At 46.4% G+C, this 27,738-nt stretch overlaps 1 protein-coding gene across 3 annotated transcripts; it reads right to left on the bottom strand.

Annotated features, from left to right (window-relative positions):
- Positions 1-198: 198 nt before the first annotated feature.
- NT5DC2 (5'-nucleotidase domain containing 2) lies at positions 199-27,405 on the bottom strand. 3 transcript variants are annotated; one of them, XM_057407777.1, is made up of 14 exons: positions 27,380-27,405; positions 19,464-19,648; positions 18,614-18,688; positions 16,675-16,730; positions 14,822-14,915; positions 11,009-11,137; positions 7,891-7,951; positions 7,128-7,230; positions 6,497-6,598; positions 4,766-4,847; positions 1,956-2,042; positions 1,323-1,463; positions 1,033-1,097; positions 199-562 (listed from the first exon to the last, which is right to left on the bottom strand). In XM_057407777.1, exons 1-14 carry the CDS (start codon positions 27,396-27,398, stop codon positions 301-303), a joined length of 1,461 nt encoding a protein of 486 aa, XP_057263760.1. In that variant the 5' UTR covers positions 27,399-27,405; the 3' UTR covers positions 199-300. The 3 variants fall into 3 exon arrangements, with proteins under 3 accessions (XP_057263760.1, XP_057263762.1, XP_057263761.1); XM_057407779.1 differs by lacking the exon at positions 27,380-27,405 and adding an exon at positions 20,777-20,875; XM_057407778.1 differs by lacking the exons at positions 14,822-14,915; positions 16,675-16,730.
- Positions 27,406-27,738: the final 333 nt, after the last annotated feature.

Genomic DNA, 27,738 nt, shown 5'->3' with positions numbered 1-27,738 from the left:
TTGAGCTTGCCAAGCACCAGAGACTCAGGATGCTATTTCTGAGCCACGTCTCTGCACACAGAGCAGGGAGCAGCAGGTTGTGCCCACCAGCACTGGCTCTCCACTTCACTGACTCACACAGCCCAGAACAAGCACCTCAGGGAAAGGGATGGAACCAGTGAAGGGGAGAAAAATAAACACACCACCTACACGTGTATGTAAGTGTCAAACACCCTTTAGTGGTAGACAGAGGTGCTGCTGGCCGAGCCCCCAGCTCCAGGTACAGCCACGCGCTGTGCTGCTGCCCGAGTACCTGTCCCCTCACCGGATGTGCACCATCTCCTCCAGGAAGGGGGTTTTCATGCAGCCCGTGCAGAGCTGATCCATCCAGAGGGGAGCCTCGTGCTGCAGGGGGGTGCGCCGGGGGTAGAAGGTGAAATTCACGTCGTAGTTCAGCAGGCAGCTGATGGAGGCCATGTAGATGTCGGAGAACCGCACCAGCCGCCGAGAGAAGTATGTGGGGTTGTGGAACGTGCGGAAGATGCTTCCAAACTGGGGGTTGAACAGGTTCTTTGTCAGTGACCTGAGAGGAAAGAGACAGTGCGCTGCAGGTAAGGCCATGGTCACAGATTCTTCCCCCTCCCGTTCCTTGCCCCTGGGCCACCCTGCTCCCATTCTGGGATCACCCTAAGCACCCTTCCACCCCAGCTGCAATGCAGACCAGTCCCTATGCAGTGAGTGTGTGACGAATGTTCAATGCACTTTTATTCTTTCTTGTTACCCTGTGACGGGCAGGAATCCCCCTGCTTTGCCAGGAGGTGCAGCAGCAGACACAGCCCAGCATCCTCTCCCAGCACAGGGTAACACCACTTCCCCTTTCCCACCCTGCCTTCAAACCAGGCCAACCTCACCAGCTGCAGGATTGCACTGCTGCTCCCCACCCAGACAGTGACACCAGGGAGGATACAGGCCAGCACCACTGTCCCCAAAATAAATAGGTTACAAAACAGACCCAGTGCAGGCCTGGGAACCCCCAGGAGACCTCCTGCTCACCTGATCTCCTGACGTTCCTTCATCCACTCCAGCAACACTTGCTTTGACTCTGCATCCTGATACATCTGCAAAGACAGCAGCAGAAAGCCCCACATTGTCAGCCCTGCGGACCATACCTCAGGGCTGACACCTGCAACTCACAAACCCATGAGTCCACTGCACCAGGAAGAGGAGGAGGTATTTTTGACAACACAGGCAAGCTGGTACGTCCCCTGATTCCCATGCTAAGCCCTAAACACAGACTCAGAAAGCAGGATATTGCCCATGCTGCTCAGCCAGGAGCTGTTTACCTGCATTCTCTCTAGCAGCCCTGTCAGAGCCTGCTGCCAGGTCAGGGAGTGCATGTACTGCTCTGTGTTTATGATCCGAATCTCCGTCTCCAGTTCAGGAACGATGGCTCCAGTCCTCCAGCCGTGACGCAGCATGAGGTCCTAGGGGTCACAGTGAAAAAACAACCAAGAATTCACCATAAAGTCTGAAAGCCAAACACAACCCTGCTTCCTAAAAGAATGGTCTGTTCCCATCACAGATTCTCACGGGACAAGCAACCGTGGCCCACGCCAGGTCATGCCAGTAACAGCCATCTACCTCCTGGCCACCAGGCTCAGCTGCATGAACCACCTACAGATGTGGGATCTGCACAAACTGCTCTCCAATTCATGGATCAGCAGATGGTCTTTACCCACAGAAAATACTTCAGGAGTCCTTTCTCCACTGCTTGCTTCTGCCTGACAGCAGAATGGGGATGTTCATGTGTCCTATGTGTGCCCCAAAAGCCACAGCCTGCAGAGCACCCAGCACAGCACAGCAGAGACCCAAGCATTCAAATCAGGGCCCTGCCTTACACTCCAACCCAGCTGCCACCTCAACAGTCACACAGGCTTGCTCCCCTCTGCTGAAGGGCACAGAGGCCTTTCACTTACCGCCAGGTCACTGTACAGATGGTCACCAAAGTAGAGCACTTTGGAGCCACGCCAGCCTGTCAGCCTCAGAAAGTCAAAGAGGTTACCCTGGAAGTAAAAGGATCACAGAGAGAAACGTGGTTACAGGCCAGATGCCTCCATCCTCACTGCATGGTACCGGACAGCCACCCCAGCAGTGCTGTCAACACAGCTGAATGGGACACCTTATCACATGCAGATGTGAACACTTTAATGAGATGTCCACCTGCTCACTCCCCCACTGTCTAAACCCAGAGGTTTCTGTCCTTTCCCACTTTATTTCACTTTCTTCCCATGTGAAAACCCCCTGTACATCCCTCAGCTTTTCTTAGGCCTCAGAAAAAGGCAGAAACCCTTCCAAACCCAATAGGCAATTCATGGGAAGTTCTGTCCTCTAGGACATAGCGAGCCAAGAGGACAAAAAAGGCAACAAAAGGAGGCAGTTTAGAGGCCAAAAGTGAAAGACACCTACCTAAATTAGAATCCCCTAAGCAATGGACAGACAGAACCCCAGGTGTTCTGGGTTCAGAAGTTGTTGAGCTCAGGTGATACTGATTTCATCTCATAGGGTGCATCAGAGGTGAGATGAGCACCATCATGCAAGGATTTCGGAGTCAGGAGCAGCTGAGGCTGTTCTCACATCACTGACCACCATCCCAACCCAAGAGACCAACACCACCCACATGCTCATAGGAATTGCTTCACCAAGCCAGAAAGCCAGGCAGCTTGGGCAGCTAAGTAAAACAAACCAAACCTCAAAACACAGCACAGAGCAGCTTTCAAGGCTTTCCAAAAATCCATCCATACACAGAGGAGACTTCAGGGACCCTCCTTCCATCTCCACAGAAGTTTTCCACATGAGTCACAACAGAAACAAAACCCACTAGGGAAGGAAAAGGCTTCATCAAGGCCAGACTGGACTGTGCCAGCACAAGCAATCAGTGCAAACGTGCAAGCCCCTCAGCAGCACCCCTCCAGCCAGTCTCCAGTGCCAGGAAAGAGCCAGCATGGATACCCAACAGCACCAGCCAGGACAAAAGACCCCAAACACAAGCCAGCTCCTACAACAGCCTACAGCCCTGTATCTGGCCACTGACCACATGCTGTATTCACTGCAAAGGGTGCCCAGAACCAGGGTGCTGGGCCTCCTGCTGCTCAAGCACCACTGGAGATGTGCAGACTTCCCTTAAGAGCACAGAAACACAGGGCCAGGCAGACCTCTGCATGTCTTGCACACCACTGCTGCTGCTCACTCCAGGGTTGCTCAGAGAGCCACTGGCAGAGCAGGGAAGTGGTCCACAGCCTCGGGAGGAGGATGATCATTTTGCTGTGCTCTCACCTCAAACAGCAGTGGACCTGACAACCAGGAAACTTGTGTGGAGCTCCACTGAGCTACAGACCTGCTACGTGACCTCCAGGAACTGGCTTCCTCCCCTCCTGAGATCGCAGACTAGGGGAGGGATGGGAGCACACACATCACAAACAGAAAACACCACATCTATCAGAAAGGAGGGACTAAAAGGCCATCACTTGAACTTCCCTGTCCCCAGGGCAAAACAATGATCCCTGAGATCCCATTCATAGGAGATACCCACAGCACAACCACCATACAGCTGCGCTGCGGGGGCAGGAAAAGTCAGGTAAGAGGCCTCTGGCAACATCACCAGTACAGCAAGGTCCAAGGCCACTAATGCTTGCCAGAAAGAAGCATATTGTGGCACTCCAAGAAACCAACATGCTGGGGACACTGAACTACAGCCATGATACAGCCCTGTCACATACCAAGAACCACAGTCAGGCAACAAACTTGATGCAGTCAGATGACCACTGTGGTAGAGAACTAGAGAGGAGGCCAAAATCGCACCCATCCTTCTTTCCTCCCTCATCTTTTACCTTCCTCAATGCACCATTCACTTAAGTGAGCAACCTGTGGCCACAAGATGTAGGTGGTCAAGAGAAGGATTTGATTCAGCAATCAACCCCATTGCTGAGGTGCACCTTTTCTTCTGAGGGAGTTGCCAACCCCCTGGGAAAGTTTGCTCATGGGAGAGAGACTTTGCATGAGCTCTACTTGCACGTTCCCAGTTCCTAGCTCTTGGCAGAGGGTGGGACACCAGCAGAGCACTTTGACAGACCCATTGGACAGGCCAGAGGCTTCCCAACAGCACTGCTCAAGGACATGACCTACTTTTCTACCACAGGTCAGGTCCCAGCCACTTGACCGCAATCTCGCTAACAGTTTCTTCCTGTGGGATTGGATATAACCAAGAACAAACAGTCCTAAAGCCAGAGGCAACTTGTTCTCAAGGGACAAACCAACTGCAGTGAGAACACCCCAAGGCAGCAAGTTCACCAGAGTAATAGCGCATCCTTTGGACATGCTTGTCCTTCAGGAGAGAGACAGGAGCCAGGCTTTGTACCCTATTTGATCACCCTTGTTTCTCTGTTCCCTCCTCCACAAGTCCTCTTTTTCCAGCCTTGTGGAGGTGTGAGAGGTCTTTTCATACACATCAGACTGCAAAAAGCTCTGCCTTCTTACCCTGAACTACCACACTCTTGAGAGCAACTCCACAACAAGAGTTTTAGTACCAGGACACCAAAAGAGCCACGGGAAAGCTGCGTTGCTGGCCACGCTGGACAATGTCAGAACACAGCTCCTAGGTGAAGTTTCATTGTACACTGGGGCAGGGGGCATTCCAGGCTTTTCCAGTCACTTTCAAAACTGCAGATGTCTTATAAGTCCCCACTGTTTCAGACTTGCTTCCTACCCCTTATGCACCCATTCACTTTACCTCTTTGTAGATCTTTCCTTTCTCCAGCTGGTTTATTTTGTCCCACTGCAATGAGCCATTATCATCCAGTTTCCTAAAAGGTCTGGGAAAAAAGGGGGAAAACATCAACTCCTTTTGATTTTTGGCAACTGTCGCCCAGCAACCACAACATTTGAATTGGAAAACTTTTCTACCTATGTAACAACTCCTAATAAAAGAATGAGAAGTGCCCTTCTGGGCCTTCTACACTACTTTCTCAGGGGAAGAGAAAGTATAAAGGGAAATACCTTTTCAAAATGCTTCCATTGACTGTAACCATTCCATGGCAATATCCCTAACAACCCTTCTTGCTTTCTAGATACAGAGAAGAGGGGAAAAAAGAATCATAATTACTGTCTCTGAAATGCTGAGGCCAAGAAGGCTTTGCCACAAAACACTCTGTGTCCTGTTACAGTCTGGCTACACCCCAGCCCAACAAAGACTGCTGCTCCTGAGGGCTTGTCTGATGACTTTGCACTTGGCCAGAAGCAGCAAACCAAGGCTTAAGTTACTTTGACCCCTATAAACATTCATGCTCAATAGGCACATTGGTCCCTTTTGGGGTAAGAATTCCAAACTAGGAGCTCCGGGATCAAAAGCCTTGGTATGAAGCTGCTCCTGCTGCAAGCAGAGATAATCTCATCCAGAGGTATTGTATGATCCTGAGCTGCCCTAGGGCAGAAGGAATCCAGCCTCCCACCATGAATGCTACAGAGTACCTGGGCAAGGGGCTCCAAAACCATGAGTGGTCTCTAGTGCACACCTGCCCTTTTGCTCACAGAAAACACGCCACAGTTCACTACAGCTCACCATCAGGAGGCTCCCCTCACCTTGGGTGCTTGTGCCATGTCATTCCACTGGCCCACTACGTGAGTGGACCTTAGGCACCATGCAGCTGTAAGGTTTTATCTCCTAGAAGAGCAGATCATCATTGCTCCAGGCTACATTTGTAAGACACTTCACCTACATCCCATGAGGAAAATCCTTACAAGGTCAGCACAGTTTATATGGCCAGTTCGTAGTTTACTCCCATTTATGCTAGTGGCCTGGGAAATGGGGGAAGAAAATACATAAATAGGAAAGACTAGACATCTTCCTCAAGGGCAGTAAATCCTGGTCAGTCATAAGTTGAGGCAGCAAAGCAGACATAAGCTCCCAAAGCAAATAACCCAAAGAGCAAAGCGAGGACAGCAGCTTGCCTATCAATCAATCAGCTAGTTCCATGGCAGTGCCTAATTGATCACAAAACCCAGACACCATGTACAAAGGCTTCTAAGAGCTGCCAATTACCAAACAGCATGTATGCAGTAACTAAAATAATAGACAGAAAGAAGCAAACAAACCCACACAGGTATTTGCTGTGGGGAATAGGAAAAGGAAAGATTTTGGCACATTCTCAAGACCTAGAGGCACGAAATGGCCAGCTCCCATACACAGCATTCTACTCTTCTTTTCTTTCTGAAGATTTAAGTACATTATTATCCCTCAAAATCTAAGGAAGTTAAGCACACACGATGACAAAACTGATGACAGACATTTTAGAAACATGCTTTCTGCCTGGCACTACTCACTCCAGCTACCTATTCCCAGAATGGTCAGTTTCCATCTCCTCAAAGAGTATCAGAGATGACAGTGGAAATGGAAAGTAAAAGGCAAGGGGCCCAAAACCTCAGCCCCCCGTGCAGCAGGGCAGTGTTTCCCCAGGACACGTACTTCCGCCGATCAGTGAAGAAGTTGGGCTTGTCAGCTTGCACGATGACCATGTCAAATAAGTCCCGCCAGTTCTTGCCAACCATGTGTTTCATTCCTTTGTCCCTAAGGGCGGAGGAACGGCAAAGTTAACAGATCCAGTACTCTTTCCCACCCAGTACTGCATTATTACACTCTAATTTCAGTAACAAAGAAAGCACAGATGGCAGGGGGGCGGAACTGGATGATTTTAAGGTCCTTTCCAACCCAAACCATTCTATGATTCTATGATCTGTGAAACCCCCAAGGGTCTCTCATTGCACAGTGTTGATATAGCACGCTGTCCCACCCTTCCTTCTCTACCATGGGAAGTCCAGAGAAATCTGTGATGCAGCAAAAGCTGCTAGAGGAAATGGCAGCTGTCAGCTCTGTAACACTGTGACCAGCCACAGCCTCGTATCTTCTTCAAAAATGTGAGTCAATGCTGTGCAGACCGCTGTGGGGTGCAGCATTCACCACAACCAGTTCCCAGAGAGCACCCTCATGAGTACTGCCACAAAAACCTCCAGTAGACAACTTCCAGATGCTCACAGGAGAGACCACACAACAGAGTTCTTGCTGTGGTGACCCACTGATGTGCAGTAATGGTACTCACACAAAGCTAAAGGGACTGTTTGTAATGAGGAAGAGTTTCTTCTTGTGGTTCACCAGTCGGTTTAGCACGGCATAGATTTCATCCCCGTGCAGAATATACTGTTCTGTATCAGAATAAAGCAGACATCGTCAATCAAAACTGACAAAAGTCATGACCACATGTCTTCAAAAACACAACCAAACCTAGCTCCTATACCACTAGAGATGCAAAAGGCCTGAGTTAGATCCACCTCAGGCACGCAGGTAGTGAACCACCATGGTGACAAAATGGCCTTCCTCATCTTCAATCCCACCCAGAGGGAAGAGAAAGAAAGACTGAGGAACTGAAACAGCTGGCAAAAAAGAGGGTTGATACCAAACCATCACAAGGGACAGGCACAGCCACTCCAAGCCATGTTGCTACCAGGAGCTTACTTTCTCCCGAAGGACCAGAAACCCCTCCCAGGTGGTACCTTTGCATGTTCACATCATGCCAGGGACCATCATCCCTCACTTACAAGCTGAGGGAAAAGAGAAACACAAGCAATGGAGGTAGCTGTTTCCTCCATTAAAGTAGATCCTCCACCTGACCCTAAATACCACTTGTTTAATGCCACTCTGCCCTTCAGCTGCCTTTAAACATGCCACAGTCAAGTGTACTTCATTAAATTCTGTGTCCCCCTGCCTCCTGTTACTGCATGTAGGAACTACACATCTTACACAGAACGCCACACAGTACGAGACATGTCAAAATGGGATGGGCACCAGAGCTCTGTTTAACTCACCCATATCTTTTTCAATCCATTTGTACATCACTCCTTTCACATGTACATCTCTAATAGCATCCTAAAGAAAACGGCAGAGAAAAATGGTTTGGTTTTACCAAAGACATTCCTGTTTCCCAGCATGCAAACCTATTGCCACCACTGAGGACCAAAACAGTAATGACACATGCCCTCTTCTTGCTGAATGAACAAAAGCTATGTTAAGCTAAGTAAAGGACCTTGTACAGTGCGGTTCACCAACATAAAAAGAACACAGTGGCTAGCTCAGCTGATGCAGGAGAAGAAGAAAAACCTCAAAACCTATCTATGAAAGCACAACTTCCTTCCTGCTCCTGGAAACCAGCACATGTTAACGCACTGTTACCAAGGCAAAACCAAGAGTGCACTCCAAAACCATTTACTGCCCCAGAACAGTACTGGCCCAGACACTAGCTGGCTTTTCTTCCTCCCTGTGCTTGTGGAAACTGCCAAATATAACCCAAAGGATGAGAGCATGGCCAAGGCGAACAGCAGAGAACATCCGTGATTCCAAAACACTTCCCACAAGCCAAAAGGGGCTACAGCTCCTGGCCCCAGAGGGCCAGTGGGCACAGGCAGAGCAGAATCTTCCACTAGGAGGGTGAGGGGTTTTTGCCAAAACAAAGCTGCCCACTTTGCAGGAGGGATGCGAGTTAAAACAGATATTGTCAAGGGCATCCAAATAACCTCTGTTTTCCAGGCCAGAGGCCAAAATGCAATGTATTTTTGGACACACCCAACTGAGATTCCTCCCAAGTCTCCATCCAATGGGATATGCTGGATAAACAAAATGATTTTCAGTGCAAAACCACATTTAGCAGTGTTTGTGCACGCAAACACTTATTTTAATGATACCATCTTCATCCCTGACCATTTAGACAGGTAAACAAATGCTGCCTTTCCCCAGCACTCTTAAATCCCAGTTACACCTCCTAAGAGCTGCCCTTTCAGACCGGATTCCCACACTTGCCACTGACACTGCCACCGGCCTCATGGCTGTGCTGGTGAAACCTGCTCGTCACCCTAAAAATCCTTTCCTTCAAAGCTTGGAGAGACTCAGAATTTACATCCTAGATGGGGATGATGAAGGAGAGGGCGTTACCTCTTCAAAACAGTTTCAGGAGTCTTTCCACCATGGATTTGAATGGTGAAAAGGCAGAGGTCACATCTAGTTCACTAAGGGACTGCCTCGCTGGAAAGAAACTGAGCAAAAACGCAGGAGAGCTAGCAAGCAAACAATTTTCTCTTGGCCAGCACTGGCACTAAAAGCAAGCAATGCTTTGGATTTCTGTCAAAACTACCTTTGCAGAGCAGAAAGAGATTCCAGTGTGCTCCTTCCCTAAATCCTTGCCCCTAAAAAGCGAAAGAAAGGGAAAGGAATAGGGAAAAGGGAAAGGAAATTGGTAGCCTGGGGGAGTACCAAACAGCTCAAAAATTCCTCCAAAGGAAAGCAGGGTAAATTGTACATTCTAACTCTCAAATATGAAGCGACCCAAGTGGCATGGCCACACTACTTGGTTTACACGTCAGCTTCAACCTTTACCATTGCCTCAGGGTCTGCCATTTTGACTCAGCGCGGTGCCTGTGGCACCCAACCTGCTCCCAAACACACAGCTCTGCAAACAGGATTACCATGAAGAGTGTCAGGTTTAGACATGTCTTAACCCACTGTGAGCTGTGTTGTCATAACAGCTGGCACTCTGCACGCCCTCTCAGACACCTGCCTGTGCAGGCACAGAAGGATCCCCGTGCTTACGTCCCAGCTTTTCAATATAGATTTCAGGCATTGGCACAGATTTCCTGTCCTAGCTCTCTTCTCTGCCTACCTCACTCGTTCCACTGGAATGACCTCATTCACCAGCAAAGGATGCAAAGAAAAATGCCAGGATCAGCAAAGTCAGGACTTTGAGGACTTGGGCACATCATTTGCACTGTATTGTCAATAAGTATTGAGTACGTATTGGGCTGTGTCAACCACCCAACTGCTCTCAAGATTTCAACTAGAAACACATCCATTTTGATCTCAAAAGAAGGTTCAGAAGACTCTCTTGACAAAAGCCTCAGGGGTCAGATATATCCTCTCTTCAGTTTTCCTCACCTCAAGAGCAAAAACAACTGCAACAACTAGCACCCTGGAAACATGTTAAGGTCTTGTGGAAACTGGCTGGCATGCTCCTATCAAGCACTAACAGAAGGGCAGAATGTAAGCTGTAATCCTTGGCTGCAGCAAAGCTGACAGGGAGGATCCTTATCACAAAAGCAGCAGCACAGACCTGGAGCTCCATCTCCCTCACAAGAAGACTGAGTGATGAGCGAATGGGCTGCTAAAAGTGGATGAGCGTAAGATTCCCACAAGGTACAAATCAAAAACTCCTCTCCATGGTAGAAGGTGTGTGATACATCTTGGATATCAAGAGAGGTGCATCATCTGTTAACAGAAGCCACACAGGGCAGCAATCTCAAGCACTTACATCTTTTCTACACCATTAACTAAGAGGTCAAACAGTATCTCCAGCAATGCTGACAATCCCACACAGCCCTTTTCAAATGCCAGGAGTGAAGCTGGAGGACAGAGTTAGCACCTTGGTGTAACTGGCTGTTGAAAGCCACTTGAAAACATCCCAAAAGGATGCAGCTACAAGAGGAACAGGTGGATTCTCACAGCAGGCAAGGGCAAGTTGCACAACAACTGCTGTATAAAGCAAACTGTTTGGTACAGGGTCAGAACAAGGCTCTTTGAAAAATTAGATACTAACTGGAAAACACAGAACCTAAAAGTCTGCAAACCAGAAAACATTTACATGGGCTTTGTGACAGATCCCCCACAGAAGGACGTTCAGCCTAACCAGCCTACACACTCCTGCAAGAGAATGTACAGCAATACCAACGCTGGAGTAGACAGAACCCCAATGTTCTGAAAACACAGCTCTGAATATTCCCTGGTGGTCCTTTGATCTAAAGGGGCAACAAAGCTGTTCTACCAAGCTGCTCACTAACAAACAGCCCCTTAGGTCTGAGCACTGCAAAGCTCATAGGTGCTAATGAAAAGCTCACAATTCTGATGTGGTAGGAGCTTTGGGACTGTTGACACTTTACTTACAGATATATCCTTGTAAAGGTGCACCTGGTCAAACTCAATGCCGTGAGTTATGAAGTAATCAATGACCGAAGAGAGCAGTGTCATTTCAGGAAGAGAAAAAATGTCCATAAACTGCTTAAGTGATGGGCCCTGGAAAGCAAAAAAATGAAAGAGACACATTAAGCAAAAAATACTTAAAAAAAAAAAAAAAAAAGGAAAAAGGCTAAAAGCCACCAAACAAACTCCTATCACCCAGTGCAGATGGAAGACATTCCAGGCTAACAAAAACACTAACGTGAGAAGTCCCAGCCACTCAGCAAGCAGCCCTCTCTTGCCAACCAAAATACTAATGCATGAACACATGACAAGAGAGAGGCTTCACTTTCACAGAAATCACTGAACAAACCAAGCATCATTAACGTCATAGGGTGGAGGAATTGGGAAGTCAGTCCTAGACACTAACTTCTATTTCAACCTCATGCCCTCTGGGCATTAATGCAGGTGGCAACAGACAACACTCTGCTAAAGAAGCAGCTATGGCCCTTGATGGAGGCGCCCCATCTAAACCAGTCTGTGACACTGGACATATGGACACCAAAACTGCTCCAACCACATTCCAGCGAGGTTCCACACGGCAACGCAGGAATCACTGCAACAAGCAGTTTGCCAACACCTGTATGCCCCTGAGCCACTCCAGAAACCCAGACTGGGCACAAAGGAGAAGAAAAAGAACTTCAGCCCACCCAACTGTCAACTGGAAATGGGCAATTAAATTCCCACCAAGGAATAATTTATCTTGCATTAGGCAAGGTGGCAGCTTTCCCATACATTTGCTATTTTTTATTGCCTATCAATCACAGAACTATCAGCGGGTCAACAGCCAACTTTGGCTCCAGAGAGTCCTTCCAGTAAAATAAAGCCTGTTCATTCAGTAGGTACCACCTGTGCAGAAGACCACGGTAACTCTCACTGGTAAGATGAAGCTGGACTCAATTTTTTCACCTTTCATTGCTGAAGTGCCAGGTCAGTCAAGGGAACAGTTATTATGGTCTTGTACCTGAAAAGCAATCTGGGAGGTGCATAGACCTCTCAATGGACTTGGTCACCAGAGGCGCTCTGGCAATCCAGTCACATAGTGCCTTTGCTTGTCAGCTCTCAGCAACCCATGACTGACAGCCTCAAAGCTGCAACTCTCTAGATAATATTCATCCACATCAGAAGGCATTTATTATAGCTATGTGACAGACAGACATGAAAGCAGCATCCAAAAGATCACAGAATGCACACATGGTGGAAGCTGCGAGAGTGCACATGCTGCCTAACGACAAACGCTTGTCCCTGTCATGACAGGGTGTAACGACAGTAACATCTCCTAGTAAGTCTGGTCTTGTAAGGGCAGAACAAGAGACTGACATGCTTTGCAGCACTATCTAACGGCAGCAAGGAGCAACACAAATTGGACTCAAGAAAGATGATGCAAAATGAGCAAAGGAGTGACAACGGCATTTTGCCTGAGGTCTATTACCAAAAAATGCTGCAGTCAGAAGCTACGTCAGTGTGCTGAGGGTTATATAGTTGCCAACCAGCCAGCACAGGACAACTTGACCTACTGCAGAAGAGAACACAAAGCACGTCCTCTGGTTTGGGCTGCATGCTGCATGCAGTAGTGCTGCTTAGTGATACTCCATGAATCCTTTCAACAGACTTCTGTCCGTTTTGATGTGCTGTTGCTAAGGGAACATTTCTCCCAACAAAACCAAAATTTCCTGAAAACAGCTTCCGTCTCCTTTTTTCCTGTTGTGGGATTCTGAGAAAGAATCAAGAGGGACACAGACAGGCAGCTCCTACTGTAAATCACTAGGTATTGCAGAGGGCAGCAGAGCAACAACCCAGCTTTCAACACCTTAAGGATAGAGAAGCCAGTTAAATCTTTGATGTTAACAGCTAGGATTTACCTTGACAACATTGATTTCATTGATTTTGTGCCTTGTGGCATTATCCTACAAACCAAGTCCAGCCTCCACTCATCCCATTTAGTGGCCTTGACATCCTTACAGCAGACAGTGTCACAAGTACGATGGACACTGGACCATAGTTTTAGAATGCTACATATGCTTTTTCTACAAAACCCACAAGTTCTCCACCTTCATGACAGCCATCACTAGTTCTGCCAGTGAAAGCCATGCTAGCTGCACTGTCTAACCCTGGGCAACGTCCGTGCCTTCCTGCTGCAGGTGTTGGTGTGCTGGTAGCTGTCCACACACTCCTGCCAAGAGAGGATCAAGAAAATACTTAATGGAGAATATTTATGCACTTCAGCTGTATCAGTCCCATTTGTGTTATGTCTTGCTGCCTGGAATCACTGACTGGCAGCCCTTCCTGTTAGCCATACAGGTAGTGGTATCAGCATGGCAGACTAAGGAGGACAAGACCAAATATCCCTGCTAAGGCCTCACTCCACACCAATTGCACTGCAGTTAACCCAGCTGCTTTCCCACTAATGTGTTAGTGCACAGGCTGAGCACTGCTGGGTGCAAATGGCATTAGTTGTATATACTTTCATTCTTCCTGGAATCCATCTATTTGTTTATGGAGCTCATTACATCATTAGGAGAGGAGTTTCACCTCTTCAGAAAGAATAAGTTGCTATCTCTACTTCTGTGGCCAAATGTTATACTGTATTTTTCAATACTAACTACAGCAAAGAAGAAAACACCTGGTATGTACAAAGCAGCACAGAAAGACACCTTGGCATGAGCCAAGGTCCCACGAAAGGCCACAGCTCAAAGCAGATTTCATGCCTACAATTGTTCAAAAAGAAAGGTGAAATCACTCATGTTTTCAGGAGTGAGGAGAGCTGCAGAGTGGGAGTCGAATGGAGCACAGTTTACAGACAGATAACAAATGCTAAACAGAAACATCCTATTTCAAAGCTGGAAACAACACTGAGCTATAAACAGAGTATACGCTTATCCAGAAAGCGACCACCCAGATTAATTGTTCCCAAGAGAGAGAGAGGAATCAAAAAGTGACCTTGCTGGAGACTTCACACAGCAGACTCAAAGGGGTATTGCCAGAGGAAGCTTGCCCTTCACAGTCCAGCTTCCCCTAAGGCAACTGAACTAACAAAGGGCAAGAAACAAAGCTGTTCTGGGGGGGAAAGGGATGTGAGGCTCTGCTTGCCCACTGCACCACACTAGACACTTGAGGAAGAAAAATCTCTCCTAACTTCCTCTAGTTCAGGCAACTGAAGGATTTCTATAGCTCCTAAGGGCACAATGTCAATACTTTAGTGTGACAGTAAGCGTTTCTGCCTAAAAAAAAAAAGCCCAAAACCCACACTCATGGATGCCAACCCTATGAATAATAGCCACTGAGGTGTGGAAGGGGATCCCTTTAATGGAGGAAAACCAAAGAGAAAGGCACTGCAAGCACCCTGCTGCTACACACACATATGCCCCCTCCTGCACAACTCACTGCAAACAGCATCACTTCAGGCTGGCCTGGTAGCTTGTAAGCTAGATTTGGCCAAGGACCAAGCAGGGAACATCTCCCTATCATTCTCCAGAGCCATCAGTCTCCAGAGGCTTTCAGCTCTAGGCCAATAGCCCTGGTGTTTAGGAATTATTCACAGATGTCTTTCACATGCTAAACTGCTAAATAACCTCTGGGGCAAATTCCCACTAGAACAAAAACACACACTGCAGGTCACTAGGGACTAACCCTTTCAGAGTCAGAGAGAGGCTGGAGTCATTTACATGCTCACACAATTCACTTTGTTTTCATAGCTCTTAGAAGAGCTGCTGCATCATAGCAGTAAAGGGCTTACAATACCTTGCCATAGAAGTCGCTCATCTGGTACAGGGGGATGTGCTGCGTACCACCATAGAGATCGATTACCTCTTCATCAGGCACTGGTTTGAGCCCTCTAGACACAAAGCAACAGAAATAGTTTGTCAATAATCACCAGTCTGCACAGAGCTACAAACTGCAGAGAAAGAGAACACGGGACAAACAGGCTCCTTTCTAGAACTCACACATTTATCTTGCACAACAAAGACAGCCAGAGAGCCTGACAGCTCCATGGCTTCTTAAGATTCACATAAAATCTCTCCTGAGACATTCTTCAGACACCTTGTTTGCTTCTTCAAGTTAATTGAGGGGCTTTATCCACATTCCAGCAAAGTTCAGATTCTTCTGAGAGAGAAGAATCTGTCTGCATGCAGAGATCTCAGGCAGGCTTCTCTCTGCATGCTGTCAATCTGCTGACAGGACTGCCCCACCAAATCAGCCCCACGACCTGACTTTGGCTCTGCTGGGTAACTGCAGTTTCGGAGCTTGCTTCCACAAGGTACATCACCATTAAAAGAAGTGGAAGAGAGATTTCTAAAAATGAAGTTTCCTTCCTATTCAGTTTTCCTAAGCAAAACAAGTTCTCAAACCACTCAACAGAGGTCACATTTTTCCCCTCTGAGACACGGTAGTCACAGGTATCATCAAGCACAGATATCATCAAGCACAGCTATGGCTATGAGCTCTATCACTTGTGAACATCAGGTTATCTGACTGCTGCACGTTTTGCCTCTTGCGCAATTTTTGATGGCTGTTTACCCAAGCAGTCAGCAACTTTCCCTTGCTCCTTTCCTATTCAATCATGGTACAGACCTCTGAGAAGCTAAAAGTTGCCTCAATTGTGCTCAAAAGCAAAGGGCAGTTTGGGAAAAGGACACTTCAGGAAGGACAATCACAAAATGACACTATGGGAAAAAAGGTTTAAACAAGTTTTCACTAACAATCTCTTGCAAAGCTGAATTGAAATATGGGGCCCCTCTCTCCCCCCTTCAAAAGCTAGCACTCAAAGAAGCCAATTCTCTTTGATTATGAAACTCCCTTCTTAATATTCTTGGTGTGTTTACTGTAACTGGAGCTTAACAGCAAAAGGGCAGAGCTCAAGAAAAAAACATTGGCTTCCATGCTCAGGAAATACAACACAGATTTACAGAAGCTTTGCTACTAATATCTATGAATTCCTACTTCTTACACACTAACCCCACTCCACTTGGGGGTAAGGTTTTCTCCCAGTCTCCAGTCTCTGCATTGTTTCAGCCACTTAATCAAACACACATGCAGCTTTCCTTGGAGGACAACAGGAGTTAAAACCTAGGCCCCAAACTGAGCCCAGATTCTGATGCATCGTTACTTCTGTTGACATGTCTGCACTGCTTTAAGACTCTACTTGCATTATTTGGACCACTCCCCTTTTAGCTTTATGAGAAGGAACAGTAGACCTTTGCTGGGATACATCCCTGCCTGGAGAAGACAGGCCTGTATGTGGACCACCTACAGAGGAGTCCCTTCCTAATCACGCTGTTTGCTCACAGACATTAACCCAGGTGTGCTGTCAGGTACTCAGGCATCACGCAGAGTACGTGACCAGATGTGTTATTAACCATTACAAAAAGCTCCAGGTCTTCCCACCCACACTTGGCTTGAAATGCTTGAGAAAAATAACTCCCTGCAATTATATGCCAGGTAAGCATTTGAAGCAAGCACAAACAGGATAAGCCAGATGAGAGGGTGCTCTCCTCAAAAAACCTCACCCCATATGCCATGAACATACACTCAGATTTAGTAATCCCCCTTTGCATATATGAGCATTTAGAAAATGATTTTCAGAATGGACAGACCTATATGCCGTCCCCAGCTGGACATAATGGAAAGCATCGATCTTCATGAGGAGACTCTGTGATAAGGGAGAGACATTTACTGTTAGAAGTAAGTTTATACTAAAAGCTTATTTATGTTTCAAGTTCCACACAAATTACATTTAGAAAATACAATTCAATACGAACATTCCACATTTATGTACTTTAAGCTGCACTTAGCCTCCAGCCACTTTCACACACACTTACTCATACTGTGACTTATAACTGGCCTCTCTGGCAAAATACCACCTTTCTATGAGCCAAAATACCACTCTCTGTTACACTCCAAAGTTTGTGGATAGGGATGCAGTTGAAAAACAGAGAGAACAATGTTTCTTTGACTCAGTCGCATCTTATCTTTCTTCCAAAAGCACACACAGTGCAAAGAAACTTTGTGTGCACAACAGATCTATTTCTTGTCACATTTATCTTAAGCAGAACGAAATGGGCAAATTCTGGTTTAGGGCTCAGCTGCACCGGAGTCATTTTCTTCACACAAGAGCTCTCCCTTCCACCATTTCTCCCTGTCCTCAAAAGAATTCAGCAAAGAGGCTCAAAGATGTTCAGGAGCATGGCAGGAGCTTTCTGCACATTTTTTGTATCAGACTCACATATTCACGAGTCATCTCTTCTCCACCACCCATCATTGTGAAGCGCTAACACAAGTGCTCAGGCATCAAAAGCAGCCTCTTACTAAATTCACAATGCTCTCCAACTTGAAAAGGACACAGCATCAAACTATTTGTGCTGTCTCTACCACAGTGCAAGGTAATAGATTCCACAGAGCATTCACAACCTTCAGGCACATTCTTTTGTTATGATACTGTATCATTGCAGCTGGTTACACAGCTAGTGGGGCAAATCTCCCACTAGTCTGTGAGGCACACAGGCAAACATGCTGACTAACTTACCCAGCTTTTTGTGTCTTTTGCAGAATCTGATCTAAGAAAAGAGAGTTCTCACCTTCTGCTCACTCGCTAGCTCTGCTTGGCTTGGCTAGTCTGTGTTTTGCCAATGTATCAGCCAGAGATTTAAACAGAGAAAGAAACTTCTCAGAGTCCCCCACAGATCCACTTCTCACTTCATGAGGTCAGAGGTATGGGTGGTCTGCTGCCATGCTGCCACCAGAGTTAGGACAAAAGACATGGGAAACTATATAGTTTTTTCTTCGTTCTCTTTTTTTCCACTGCTGGAGAACAGCACACACACACTCCAGCCTGTACGGCTGCCTCCTTCCCTGGGTTTGCTCAAAGCCCAACGGGAGAAAAGCTGCTAAAGTGAAGCAACTTTCTCTGCTGGGCTCCCACCTGACTCCTGGCTGCAGCAGCCACCATGACATCAGTGGGCATCAGGCTTTCAGGGAATCTGTCCAAAGCACTGAAAAGGGTTAAAGCTAGTGCTTGCCCTTTGCCTGTGCTCCTAAGAAGCATGCATCTCAAGCAGCTTGGATCTTTTTCCAGGCAGTCCTATTATTCAGGGTAGGGGGTGGGGAAGGCTTCCTACAGCATTCTCCTGACCAGTCATTTCTATTCTTGGAGTAAGACATAATGCCACTGCTCCTGGCAAATATTTGTAGTTGCAGAATTGAGGTTTGTTGCTTACATTTCCCGAAAGACAGAAGTGATCACATAAACAAGCTCAGTTTTCTATTTATTAGCTGCGGAATTAATTGACTTTTAAACTGGCAAAGCTTGTTTACCAGAGGTCTTTGCTAGAATGTCCCATTCTGCTAGAGACTATGCAAACATAGAAGACATCTCTCCCTTGGAAGGTTTATAAGCAAGAAGAACCCACAAAATGAAAAGCACACACACCTGGACTCACTGATCAATGTTACTGCAAGCAATGGCAGAAAATATTCCACTAAAAATAGAACCCAATGGAAGACAAAGCCCAGGAGACTGAACTTTGTATAGCTTACCTTTTGTACATCATAGTGAAGTCCACGTATGGCAAACCCTGGAATGTAGTCATACTTTGCAAGCCCTTCTGGGTACTGAGAAGACAAAGAGCAACGTAGTTAGAGGCATAAGCATTTGATTGTCAACAAATCATTTCACCTGTTGAGCCTGCTTAGTCCAACTAGTCCACTCACCCCATGCATAAACTGGACAAGGAACAGGTGCACATCGTTTTGCCCCTTCAACAAAGAAAGTGGATGACTAGAGAAAGGCATAAAGAAAAGGATCCCCAAAACTAGTTTCTCTCATGTAAGGGACACTACTGAAAGTGTAACAGATTCACTCAGGCAACTGAGGACACTTCCAGTGAGCTCCATTAAATGCATATATTTGGCAAAGCAGAGCCCCTCTGAAATGAAAGACATGGTGAGAGGAACATGCACAGACCTATTGCAAACAAGATGCCCATTACTGGACAAGCTATGCAGCATCATTCACATTGACTCGCAGAGGTCAAGTCCTGTACAGCTTCAATGCTGCTCCACAATTCATGTTTATCCACTGTGTGTACCTCGAACCAGCAATTTTGTAGGCATTATTGCCATAGTTAAGTAAAACAGACGAGATCTTTCTAGTCTAAGGTTCCTGCTCCATATTTATAAAACCTCAGGAATGTAGAGCATGGTTAATTGTCTCAAAGGAAATTAATTCCACGGACAGGCAAAACTTTCTGCAATCAAAGATTGTGAAACATGAAATTTATCTCAATAAAACAAGTAATTGGCACATGTGCACAATGCAGCATTTTGCAAGCACGTCTGGAGTGTAGCAATAAGCTTAATAGAGTGGAAATTCTTAGCACATCATTACCTTGAATTGTTCTATTAGGATGTCTCTGGCAGTATTGAATATCATAGAGTGTAGTAAATTGGAGTACTGTGCTAATGTGTAATCATAGTCAAAGCCATATATCTCAACATCTCCCAGGCTGATCTCATTGTTTGCGTAGATAGCTGCCGGGTTGAGGAGATTGCAGACTCCTGGTGGAAGGAGATCTAAGAGAAGGGAAAGGGGAGAGGTTAGAGAAACTGTGAGGAACACTGAAATGTCAACTTTTCATTGTGGACCTGAGCTGGAAGTACCACATAGCAGCAGCAAAGGAGCACAGTGCTGCTGCCGTAAACTCACTCAAATAATCCTCCCTGTGAAAAAACTCACTGTGAAACCCCTGGCTGCGACTGGGGATGAATCTTTCACAGTAAGACTGACCTTTTGTGTCAGGAAGCTGCAAAACAATGTCCTCTCTGGCCTGCATGAAGCAAAGCAGACCGAGATTTCCAAGTCTCAAATTTCTAGCTCCCTGCAGCTCACCAGCATGGAAGGCAGCTGCAGTGTATCACCAGGAAAACATGCACCCCTCACTTAAAACTTGAGCAAGACAAATAGGCTCCTCTGAGGAACCTGGACTACCTCAAATTAGAAATGGTGAGGTTTCTCTTTTGGCATTTTAGGTTTCTCACAGAAGCAGCTGGACTTCACAGAGCAATCCTGCGGGTACTGTTAGGGCCTTGGTGGTGGTGGTTTGTGGGTTGGGTCTTTTTCATTATAAATTGGCAGGATAAAACAAGGTTTTGTACAGGCACCAACAAAATGTAAGAAACTCCACACTAAGCTATGCTCTTGGAGCATGCAATGCTGATAGCAACAAGTTACCTGCTTTCCTCTGATAAACAGCTGTGGAAACAGCTCAGTCCTTGCATGCGTTTTGTCACTTCTAAACAGGCTTACTGCTCAAGATGCTTGTGAATAACACTTTGCTCCCCGCACCACTGGGAAAATGGGGGTTAAGTGACCTTCCAGCTGAACTACCTGTACCTTTTTTTGTCAGAGCTAGTCTAGAGAGCAGAGAGCTTCAGTGGCACTACAATGGGAGAGACAGGAACAGACCCTGGCCAGGCTTCCCACTCCAGAGAACTGTCCTTTGCAAGATGAGAAAGAGCAATAAAAATAGTTCCCCATAATAGGTTGCCTAGTCACATCCACAGTGGGGGACAGAGAGGGGAAGGAGCCATTTCCTCCCTCCTCAAAGACAGATAATTGTCTCTTTGAATGATAGGAAGAGTGCAGACATTTTCCAGATCCTACACAGCATCAGTGGGCAGGATTTTCTTTTCCCTTCCTACCTTCACTTCTGGCTTTTAGCAAGAACCCCTGTGCCAGTTCTTTAGTGCTTCCTTGCTATAAAACCAAGTTTCATCTGAATCTAGAATAAAAAAAATATTATTAGAAAGAGATACCAGCCATTCCCAATGAAGACTTTGTCTGGAATGATTACAGAATTTAGGTAAAAGCCCAAAGTACATTTGTGAGCGCTAATCCGAAGAGGTGATCAAAGAAACAGGATTCAGATACACCATAATATTTATTTTTCAGGGGAGAGACACATTACAAAACATACCCATCCCTCTCTCCTCACCCTCTTTCCTTTGGCCTTCAAATGCAGTTCACCAGATCAACTAGAGAGGAACTACTAGAAAAGCAAGCAGTATTTTAAGGCAGAAGGGTTGACTTACTGCCTACGCAACAGGAACAAGAGCTCCCTTTCAGTGACTGCTGGTGGCAAAGTTCCTAGAAGAGGTTGAAGAGAGCAGACGCGATCAGAGAACTTTCCACTGGGATTTTGAAAGATGGAAACCATAAATAGGATTTGGATGATCACAACTTTCATCCTCCCATCATAAACAGTCTTTGCATCATAAACAAACAGAGCTCCACTTCCTGTCCTCACCTCCACATAACTTGTGGGAAGATTTTTTTCCAAGCATACACTGGCATTTGCAGGGTGCTATTTTTCTTTCTCAGAAGGAAAATGACACGGCCCTAATTACATCACAGTGCACATGTGCAGCACTTTCATCTTCCTATGAAAGCTTTTATTAATACAACAAATGCACCCCACTTGCTGCCACCGTATCCCTACAGAGAGGTTAAGCTCTTCCAATACTCATCATTTGCTAACAGATTTATGACAGCACATTTTGATGACAAAATACCACTGTCTGAACCCCATCTCTTCTTTCACAGAGGACATGACACCCATCTAGATCCAACAACAGACACAACTTTTGCAGAAACAAACTCAGGAAAAGCACAGTGAGCATCACGATGTTGTTAAAACAAATGGGTAGTCTGAGATTCACCAAGAGCATGAAGTGAGTCTTATCTGTGATCAGAAGCACAAGCAGTAACTGTGCCACAATATGATTTATGAAGTATACTTAGACCCATGGGATGAAGTAGTACTGCTCCCTGCCAGCCTCAAATGCACAGAGTCTCTCTGCTGTTCTCTGACAGCCTCCTGCCCAGATCATTTTACCCCACTCAGATAATTTGCCACTAACTCTCACAGCATGTTCTCTCTTTACCACATAAGGGCTGAGAAAAGATGCATACACTAGCCAAAATGCTTTCTCACCATTGCCTCACAAGTGTTCCACACCTCCTGGAGCAGCGCACGTCTGTCTCCTTGCTGCGTTTTCTATCACACATCACTGTCCCCAAACCAACTTGCAGCAGCTTGCTGACAGCTGGCTCTTTCCACGCTGTCATTCTCCACCTTACATTTACAGTAGTTTCAAAGTCATTGAAATCCTAGAAAGAAAGAGAAAGCTCTGGGTTTCAGTCCAGAGACCCACACTGCTGTTTGACTCAGTGTAAACGTCCACTTGCAACATCCTCCTCAATACAGTGGTAGGAGTCCCTCCTTTTTAAATTCATGCAGGCTCTCTGGAGGTTCAAACTACCTCAGGGAAGGGGCAAAAGGTAGGAACACATGCAAGATCAGTTTCAACATGAGAGCCCAAATATGCCCGGTTTACTGAGCCAGGTTTCAAGAAGTTTGGATTTTTGTTAGTTTGGTTGGCTTTATAGTTTTGGTGGATTTTGGTTGGTTTTGTTGAGGGTTTTGTGTTGTTTGTTGTCTGCATTTTGAGGTTTTTGTTAAAATAATCCCAGTTTGGATTCTGTTTTGTTTTTTGTTTTGCTTAATCACCTGGTGGTTACAAATTGTGAGTGCTTAAGCAAGTCCGGGGCTGCAGACTTGGGTGCTGCTGCTCTGCTGACACTCAGCACGTAACCTGCCAGGGATCTCTGCCTCAGTTTGCATGGCAATTGTCAAGTCAAAACAGACACCCTCCAGAAGCCTATGAAGATGCCATTTTCCAAGCATGATAACTTTTGCTTTTCCTCTGCTAAGACACCGCATAACAGACTGCTGGACAGATTTGATAAATTACAGCAAGAAAAAACCCAAACAAAATTAAAACCACTTTTGATTATTAAAAAAGAATGATAATCCCATCTACCCTTTCCATTTGAGTCCTAGCTGGAAATGAAGACAGTACCACAGATAGTCACTGTCTACTCAGCACTTCACCAAGGAAGTGTGATCTAAGGAAGAACCAACATCTGAGGACAGTGGGGAAAAAACAGCTCTTGCAGTACATACCCCTGGAATCTGCATACTTGCACAATTTGCTCTGGTTTGCTACTCTGATGGTTTTAAGGGAAGTGTCTGCATATCCGTGGTACATGGTGAAACTCAGCCAACAAAGGCAGAGCACAAGAAAGCTCATGCTTTTTTTTTACACGTGGGTGTAAATGCGAGGTAAACACATAATACCTCCTTCACTTTGCCATTATGAGGCCCTGAACAGCTGGTTAAATTGGAATATCTTCATAACAGCACAAGTGTCTCTTCCCAGGCAATAGCCCACATTGTTAGAAAGCACTAACACTCAATCCCCAACAAGAGAGCAGAGACAGAAACAAAAGCAGGTAATTAACTGTGTGCAACAGTTAGAGATGCTGAGACACCATATGGCCCCTTCTGATGTGAAAAACGCTCTGGTCAGGTGGTGCCAAGCACGTCTGTGCTTTTTTGAGCTCCCTGGGGTACCAACAGCATCACGCAGGAAGCGTTCCTTTTCTCTCAGCCTCAGATCCAGCATGTTATTGAAGAAGAATACATAAAAAAGGCAACTCACACCCATCTCTCACACCCTTTGTACTCCCAGAGGTCCAATGCAGCAGACATCTGCACTATTTGCTTTGCAAGACTAGTGAGGAAAAGAACGACACTGAAAAGCAGATGGCCACCATCCTCCACGTTCTTCATGAATCAGAAAGTTCCCTTTGCTCACACCGACTTTCCTTCTAAAGGCAAACCGCCAGTTTCCCTCCCTTCCAAGCACCTCTTTATCCTTTTGAAGTGCTGTCTTGTACCATTTCCTGCAAAACACTCCAACTAGATGAAGTAGATGCTTCTACCAAGAGGAGGGAAAAGGAAATATTACTTAAAGAACATTAAATGATAGAGGAATCATGTTAAAAAGAGTGCTGAAAATTACTCTGGAGCGTAGTCTTGAATTTAAGCCATTGTGCCTAAATATTCTGGGATTTCTTGCCAATAAAATATACACAAACAAAAAGCAACATTAAAAAAAAACCTGTTTCATTAAAAAAAAAACCCACATTTTTTATATACACAAAGGCACTAAACAAATGCTGCTGTAAGAGTTCTTTACAAGAAAAAATGTTTACATTTAGGAAAGCAGAATTAGGAAGTTAACATAGCTGGTCACACTTGCTCATTGTCATTCCCAGTCCCAGCTCAGTCTGAGGATGCCACAACTCATTCAATGTGCAAGCTCCCTAAGCGATTTGCAGGGCATTTATCATCATAGCACTAGACTTGTTTCCTGGTTTGGAAAAGAGTGAGGCTTTTAAATCTTCGTGTCTGCTTGAGATTAGTGACACAAGCAGAATCAAAATGTGCTGGACTGCAGAAACTCCCTCTGCACCACACCAGAAATCACCAATGCACTGACCATGCAGGGGTATCGCCTTCTCTCCCATTTCCAAATGCGATGGGCACATGTTGCTGACTGTGGATTGCACCGTTTAGATGCAAAGGTATCTCAATCCACACAAACTAGAAAGAGTGAGGACTACCTCTGAGCTACACCCTCAGCATTACCAATACCTAACCAAGTTCTTGCTGTCTGCAGACTTGTCTCTACTCTCAGTAGTTCTCACATTTAAGCACCTCAAGCTTGTCATGCAGAGGCAAGAAGTTAACATTTGTTACAAAGGTTCCTTAGGAGAGCAAATCTATTGTAAGAACATTTACAACTTTGAAAGATACAGTTAAAAACATACACACTTGTTCACAGCTAAATCCTCACTCGCGTGCCAATTCCGTAGGGTTTCAGGATCGAATGTCTCCTAAAGAGAAGACTTCATACATTGCTTACTTAGAAAGCATATCAGCCTTCCTTGACACTTCAGATGCCATCAAATCAGAATACAAGTCTTGCTCAACAATACCCCCTGAAAAATGCAATTACATTAATTGCATTAAAAGCAAAGCACATTAAGTGTAAGAAGTAGCCTCAAGTTCTTGGCAGGTAATGAAATTTGGTCCCAAATATCAGCTGCAAAAGGTAGAGGAAAAAACTAAGAGAATGGCTTCTGTTGCGCCAGCACTGAGCAGATTTCACCTCAGGAGCCCCTTTTCCATAGCTATGTTGTGCTGTCATTTGTATCACCACTCTCAAGCCTGGCAGAACACAGATGTGTTTCTACAAAGCTGAGAACTTCTGGTGCTCAACTACAACCACTGAACTTTACTGCACAGAAGCTCTTGTCCTACACATCCTGCCCCATCCAACCAACCTGGTCAGCATTTATCAGTAGAATCCCGTGGGTGCAAAAATGCAACACTGCTCTATAAATCAGGTCCTAAGGAAGAGCTGGTTTGAAAAATAAATTCTGCTGGCAGAGACCTTTCTCCAAAACCAGTAGCTGTTAACTGACAACATAGGAGAAAGGACCTCAGAGGAGGAGTTTCATAGAAGGAAGGAAGAAGGTGGTAGCCCAGAAGTCTCAAACTCCATGCTGATAGTATCGAGATGTGATGATTTCAAATCCACAACCCACCACAGACATTCACCTTTCCATCAGCATTAGAAATTAAGAGGAAGAGAACTGATGAACATTTTGCACATGGCAATTCAGTCATCAAAGCAACAACTAAAACCAACTTGGACCAACTCTGTTTATGTCTCTTCTTGACAAGACTTGAATAACAGCACAGTCTTGAAATTTTGGTTTGGAGAGCTATTCTTTAAACAGCTGAGGGCCACCTCATTGATCATGTCCAATAGCTACTTGAAGGTTTGTAAAGAGTCTGCTCTATAACACATGGGTTACTTCGCCCAACTTCATTTGGCCTTTACTCCTGCTGGTTAGTTCTCCACCTCAAGCAATAACTGTACTTCTTGCTTCTCTACAAAGCATAACTACATGAATACAAACTTCATAATCTGTCACATAGTAAACTGAGGTTTTTCTCAAGAGCCAATAACAGCCTATGAACACATCTGCATTTACTGTTTCAATACCATTATGGAAAAGAAATAAATAGCCTTTGAGGACATTAAGGTCCAAACACCATTACAAGTCTTGCAAGTTGGAATTTCTCTCAAGCAGTGAGGCTAAAACTCAGTCTTGGAGCAGGGACTCAGCACAAAGCCACTGTCCTCTGTCAGCACTCTGTACTGCCTTAGCGGCTCAGGCAAAGGAGCTCGCATCCTGCAAAAGACAGAATGAGCAGGCTGAGTACCCAGCAGATCAGCAACCAATTCCTTTACATTTGTGCATCATTTTATGTCAGATCTCATGTACTGGGAGATGGGGAAGGAGGGAATGGCACAACTTGTCAATCTCAGAACAGCAAGACGGTTCTTCTAGATGGCTAAGCCTGGCTGCCCTCCTTTTCCAAACCTTTAGATAAACAAAGCTAAGGGAGAGCTATTTAACAGCAGACAAAGCCACACTTCCTAGCTCTACAGTGCTCACCTTCAGCATTCCAAGAATCAACAAACCAGCAGGAAAAATTCCCTGCCCTTATGCCATGAGACCAATTTTTTCATATTTTTAGAAGCACTTAACACAGCAGAGGTCTGCGGCTGCCCAAAAGACCACAGTCCTGTTTTACACATGGCCAGATTTGGCCACTGCCACGAGTTTTCTCCTCCCTTGGCAAGATTTCAACGTATCTGATGGAACAGCGTAACTTCTTGGCCAGAGAAGCAAAAACACACGTGCACACATGAGTAAAAGGTGTTTTGCATCTGTAACGCAAACTGAGCTCGGGATCAGGAGACACCCTAGCAGCTGTAGCATCGATCTCCTCCATGCTCATCCTTGTGCCAATGGCGAGTTAGAAGTCAGACCCTGGACTTCTCAGCACTTCGGTCACCATCCCTGCCTGTTCATCCTAGTGTAATCACATTTCTCTATGCCAGCCAATGGCACGTTTGAGGAAAATGCCACAAGCCCTTAATTTAGACCATTTGCCGTGGCTATACCCTTGTTAAGGTGGGGAGCTGTGAAGAGCCCCAAGTACTCTGCATGTCCTGAAACACCGAGACCAGCCGAGTGATCTTTACAGAGGGAAACCCAAGGTGGGGAAAGGAAGATTGAGGCCAGATTTGAGAAGAAACCAAACCATTCCCGAGGGGTCCCGGGTGAAGAAGGCGGGTAGATGGATGGCATTGCCAGGGAGAAGGCTGCTGACCCCGGCAGCTGCACAGCAACCCTCACATCCCCAGGTCTGCAGAGCGGGGAAAGGCACCAGGATGCGAACGGGGGGGGGGGGAAGACAGAAGAAAGGCGAATCCCGGCAGGACGTGGCAGTCCCAGCGCCCGGAGGCGGCCCTTACCGTAGACCAGCTTCTTCATCTCGTGGTACGGGCTCCGCGCCGCGCCGGGCTCTGCCGGGGCCCGCCGGGTGGTGATCCCGGGGCTGCCCGTGGCTGCCGTCACCGGGGCACTGGCTGGTTTTGGGGCGGCAGCTCTGGCAGGAGACGGCCACGGCGAGGAGCCGGGGGGCAGCGCCGCTGCCCCTCCTCAGTGCCGCCATGCCCAGCGCGGCCATGGTCACGCCGGACGCTGAAGCCTCGGGACAGCCCGCACACGGCCGAGGCTGGCTTCGCTCCGCGCCGCCACGGCCACAGCCCGCAGCGGCTCCCGCCGGGCGGCCAATCCCCGCCGCCCGGTGCGAGGGGGCCGGGCAGCGCCA

The sequence above is a fragment of the Pezoporus wallicus genome, unplaced genomic scaffold (assembly GCF_028554395.1).
Source record: "Pezoporus wallicus isolate ANWC-B61680 ecotype Strahan unplaced genomic scaffold, APGP_CSIRO_Pwel_v1 contig_3568, whole genome shotgun sequence".
Classification (NCBI taxonomy): domain Eukaryota; kingdom Metazoa; phylum Chordata; class Aves; order Psittaciformes; family Psittacidae; genus Pezoporus; species Pezoporus wallicus.
The sequence above is the reverse complement of the archived record's forward strand: the minus strand, read 5'-3'. Positions and strand labels throughout refer to the sequence as shown.

Bases quoted from the DNA above. Each gene is read 5' to 3' on its own strand.
- NT5DC2 (XM_057407777.1), bottom strand. The intron at 2,043-4,765 runs GTAAAGTGAATG...TTTTACTTCCAG, and splicing joins AAGGAAAGATCTACAAAGAG to GGTAACCTCTTTGACTTTCT. The intron at 1,098-1,322 runs GTAAACAGCTCC...CTGTCTTTGCAG, and splicing joins GGCTGCTAGAGAGAATGCAG to ATGTATCAGGATGCAGAGTC.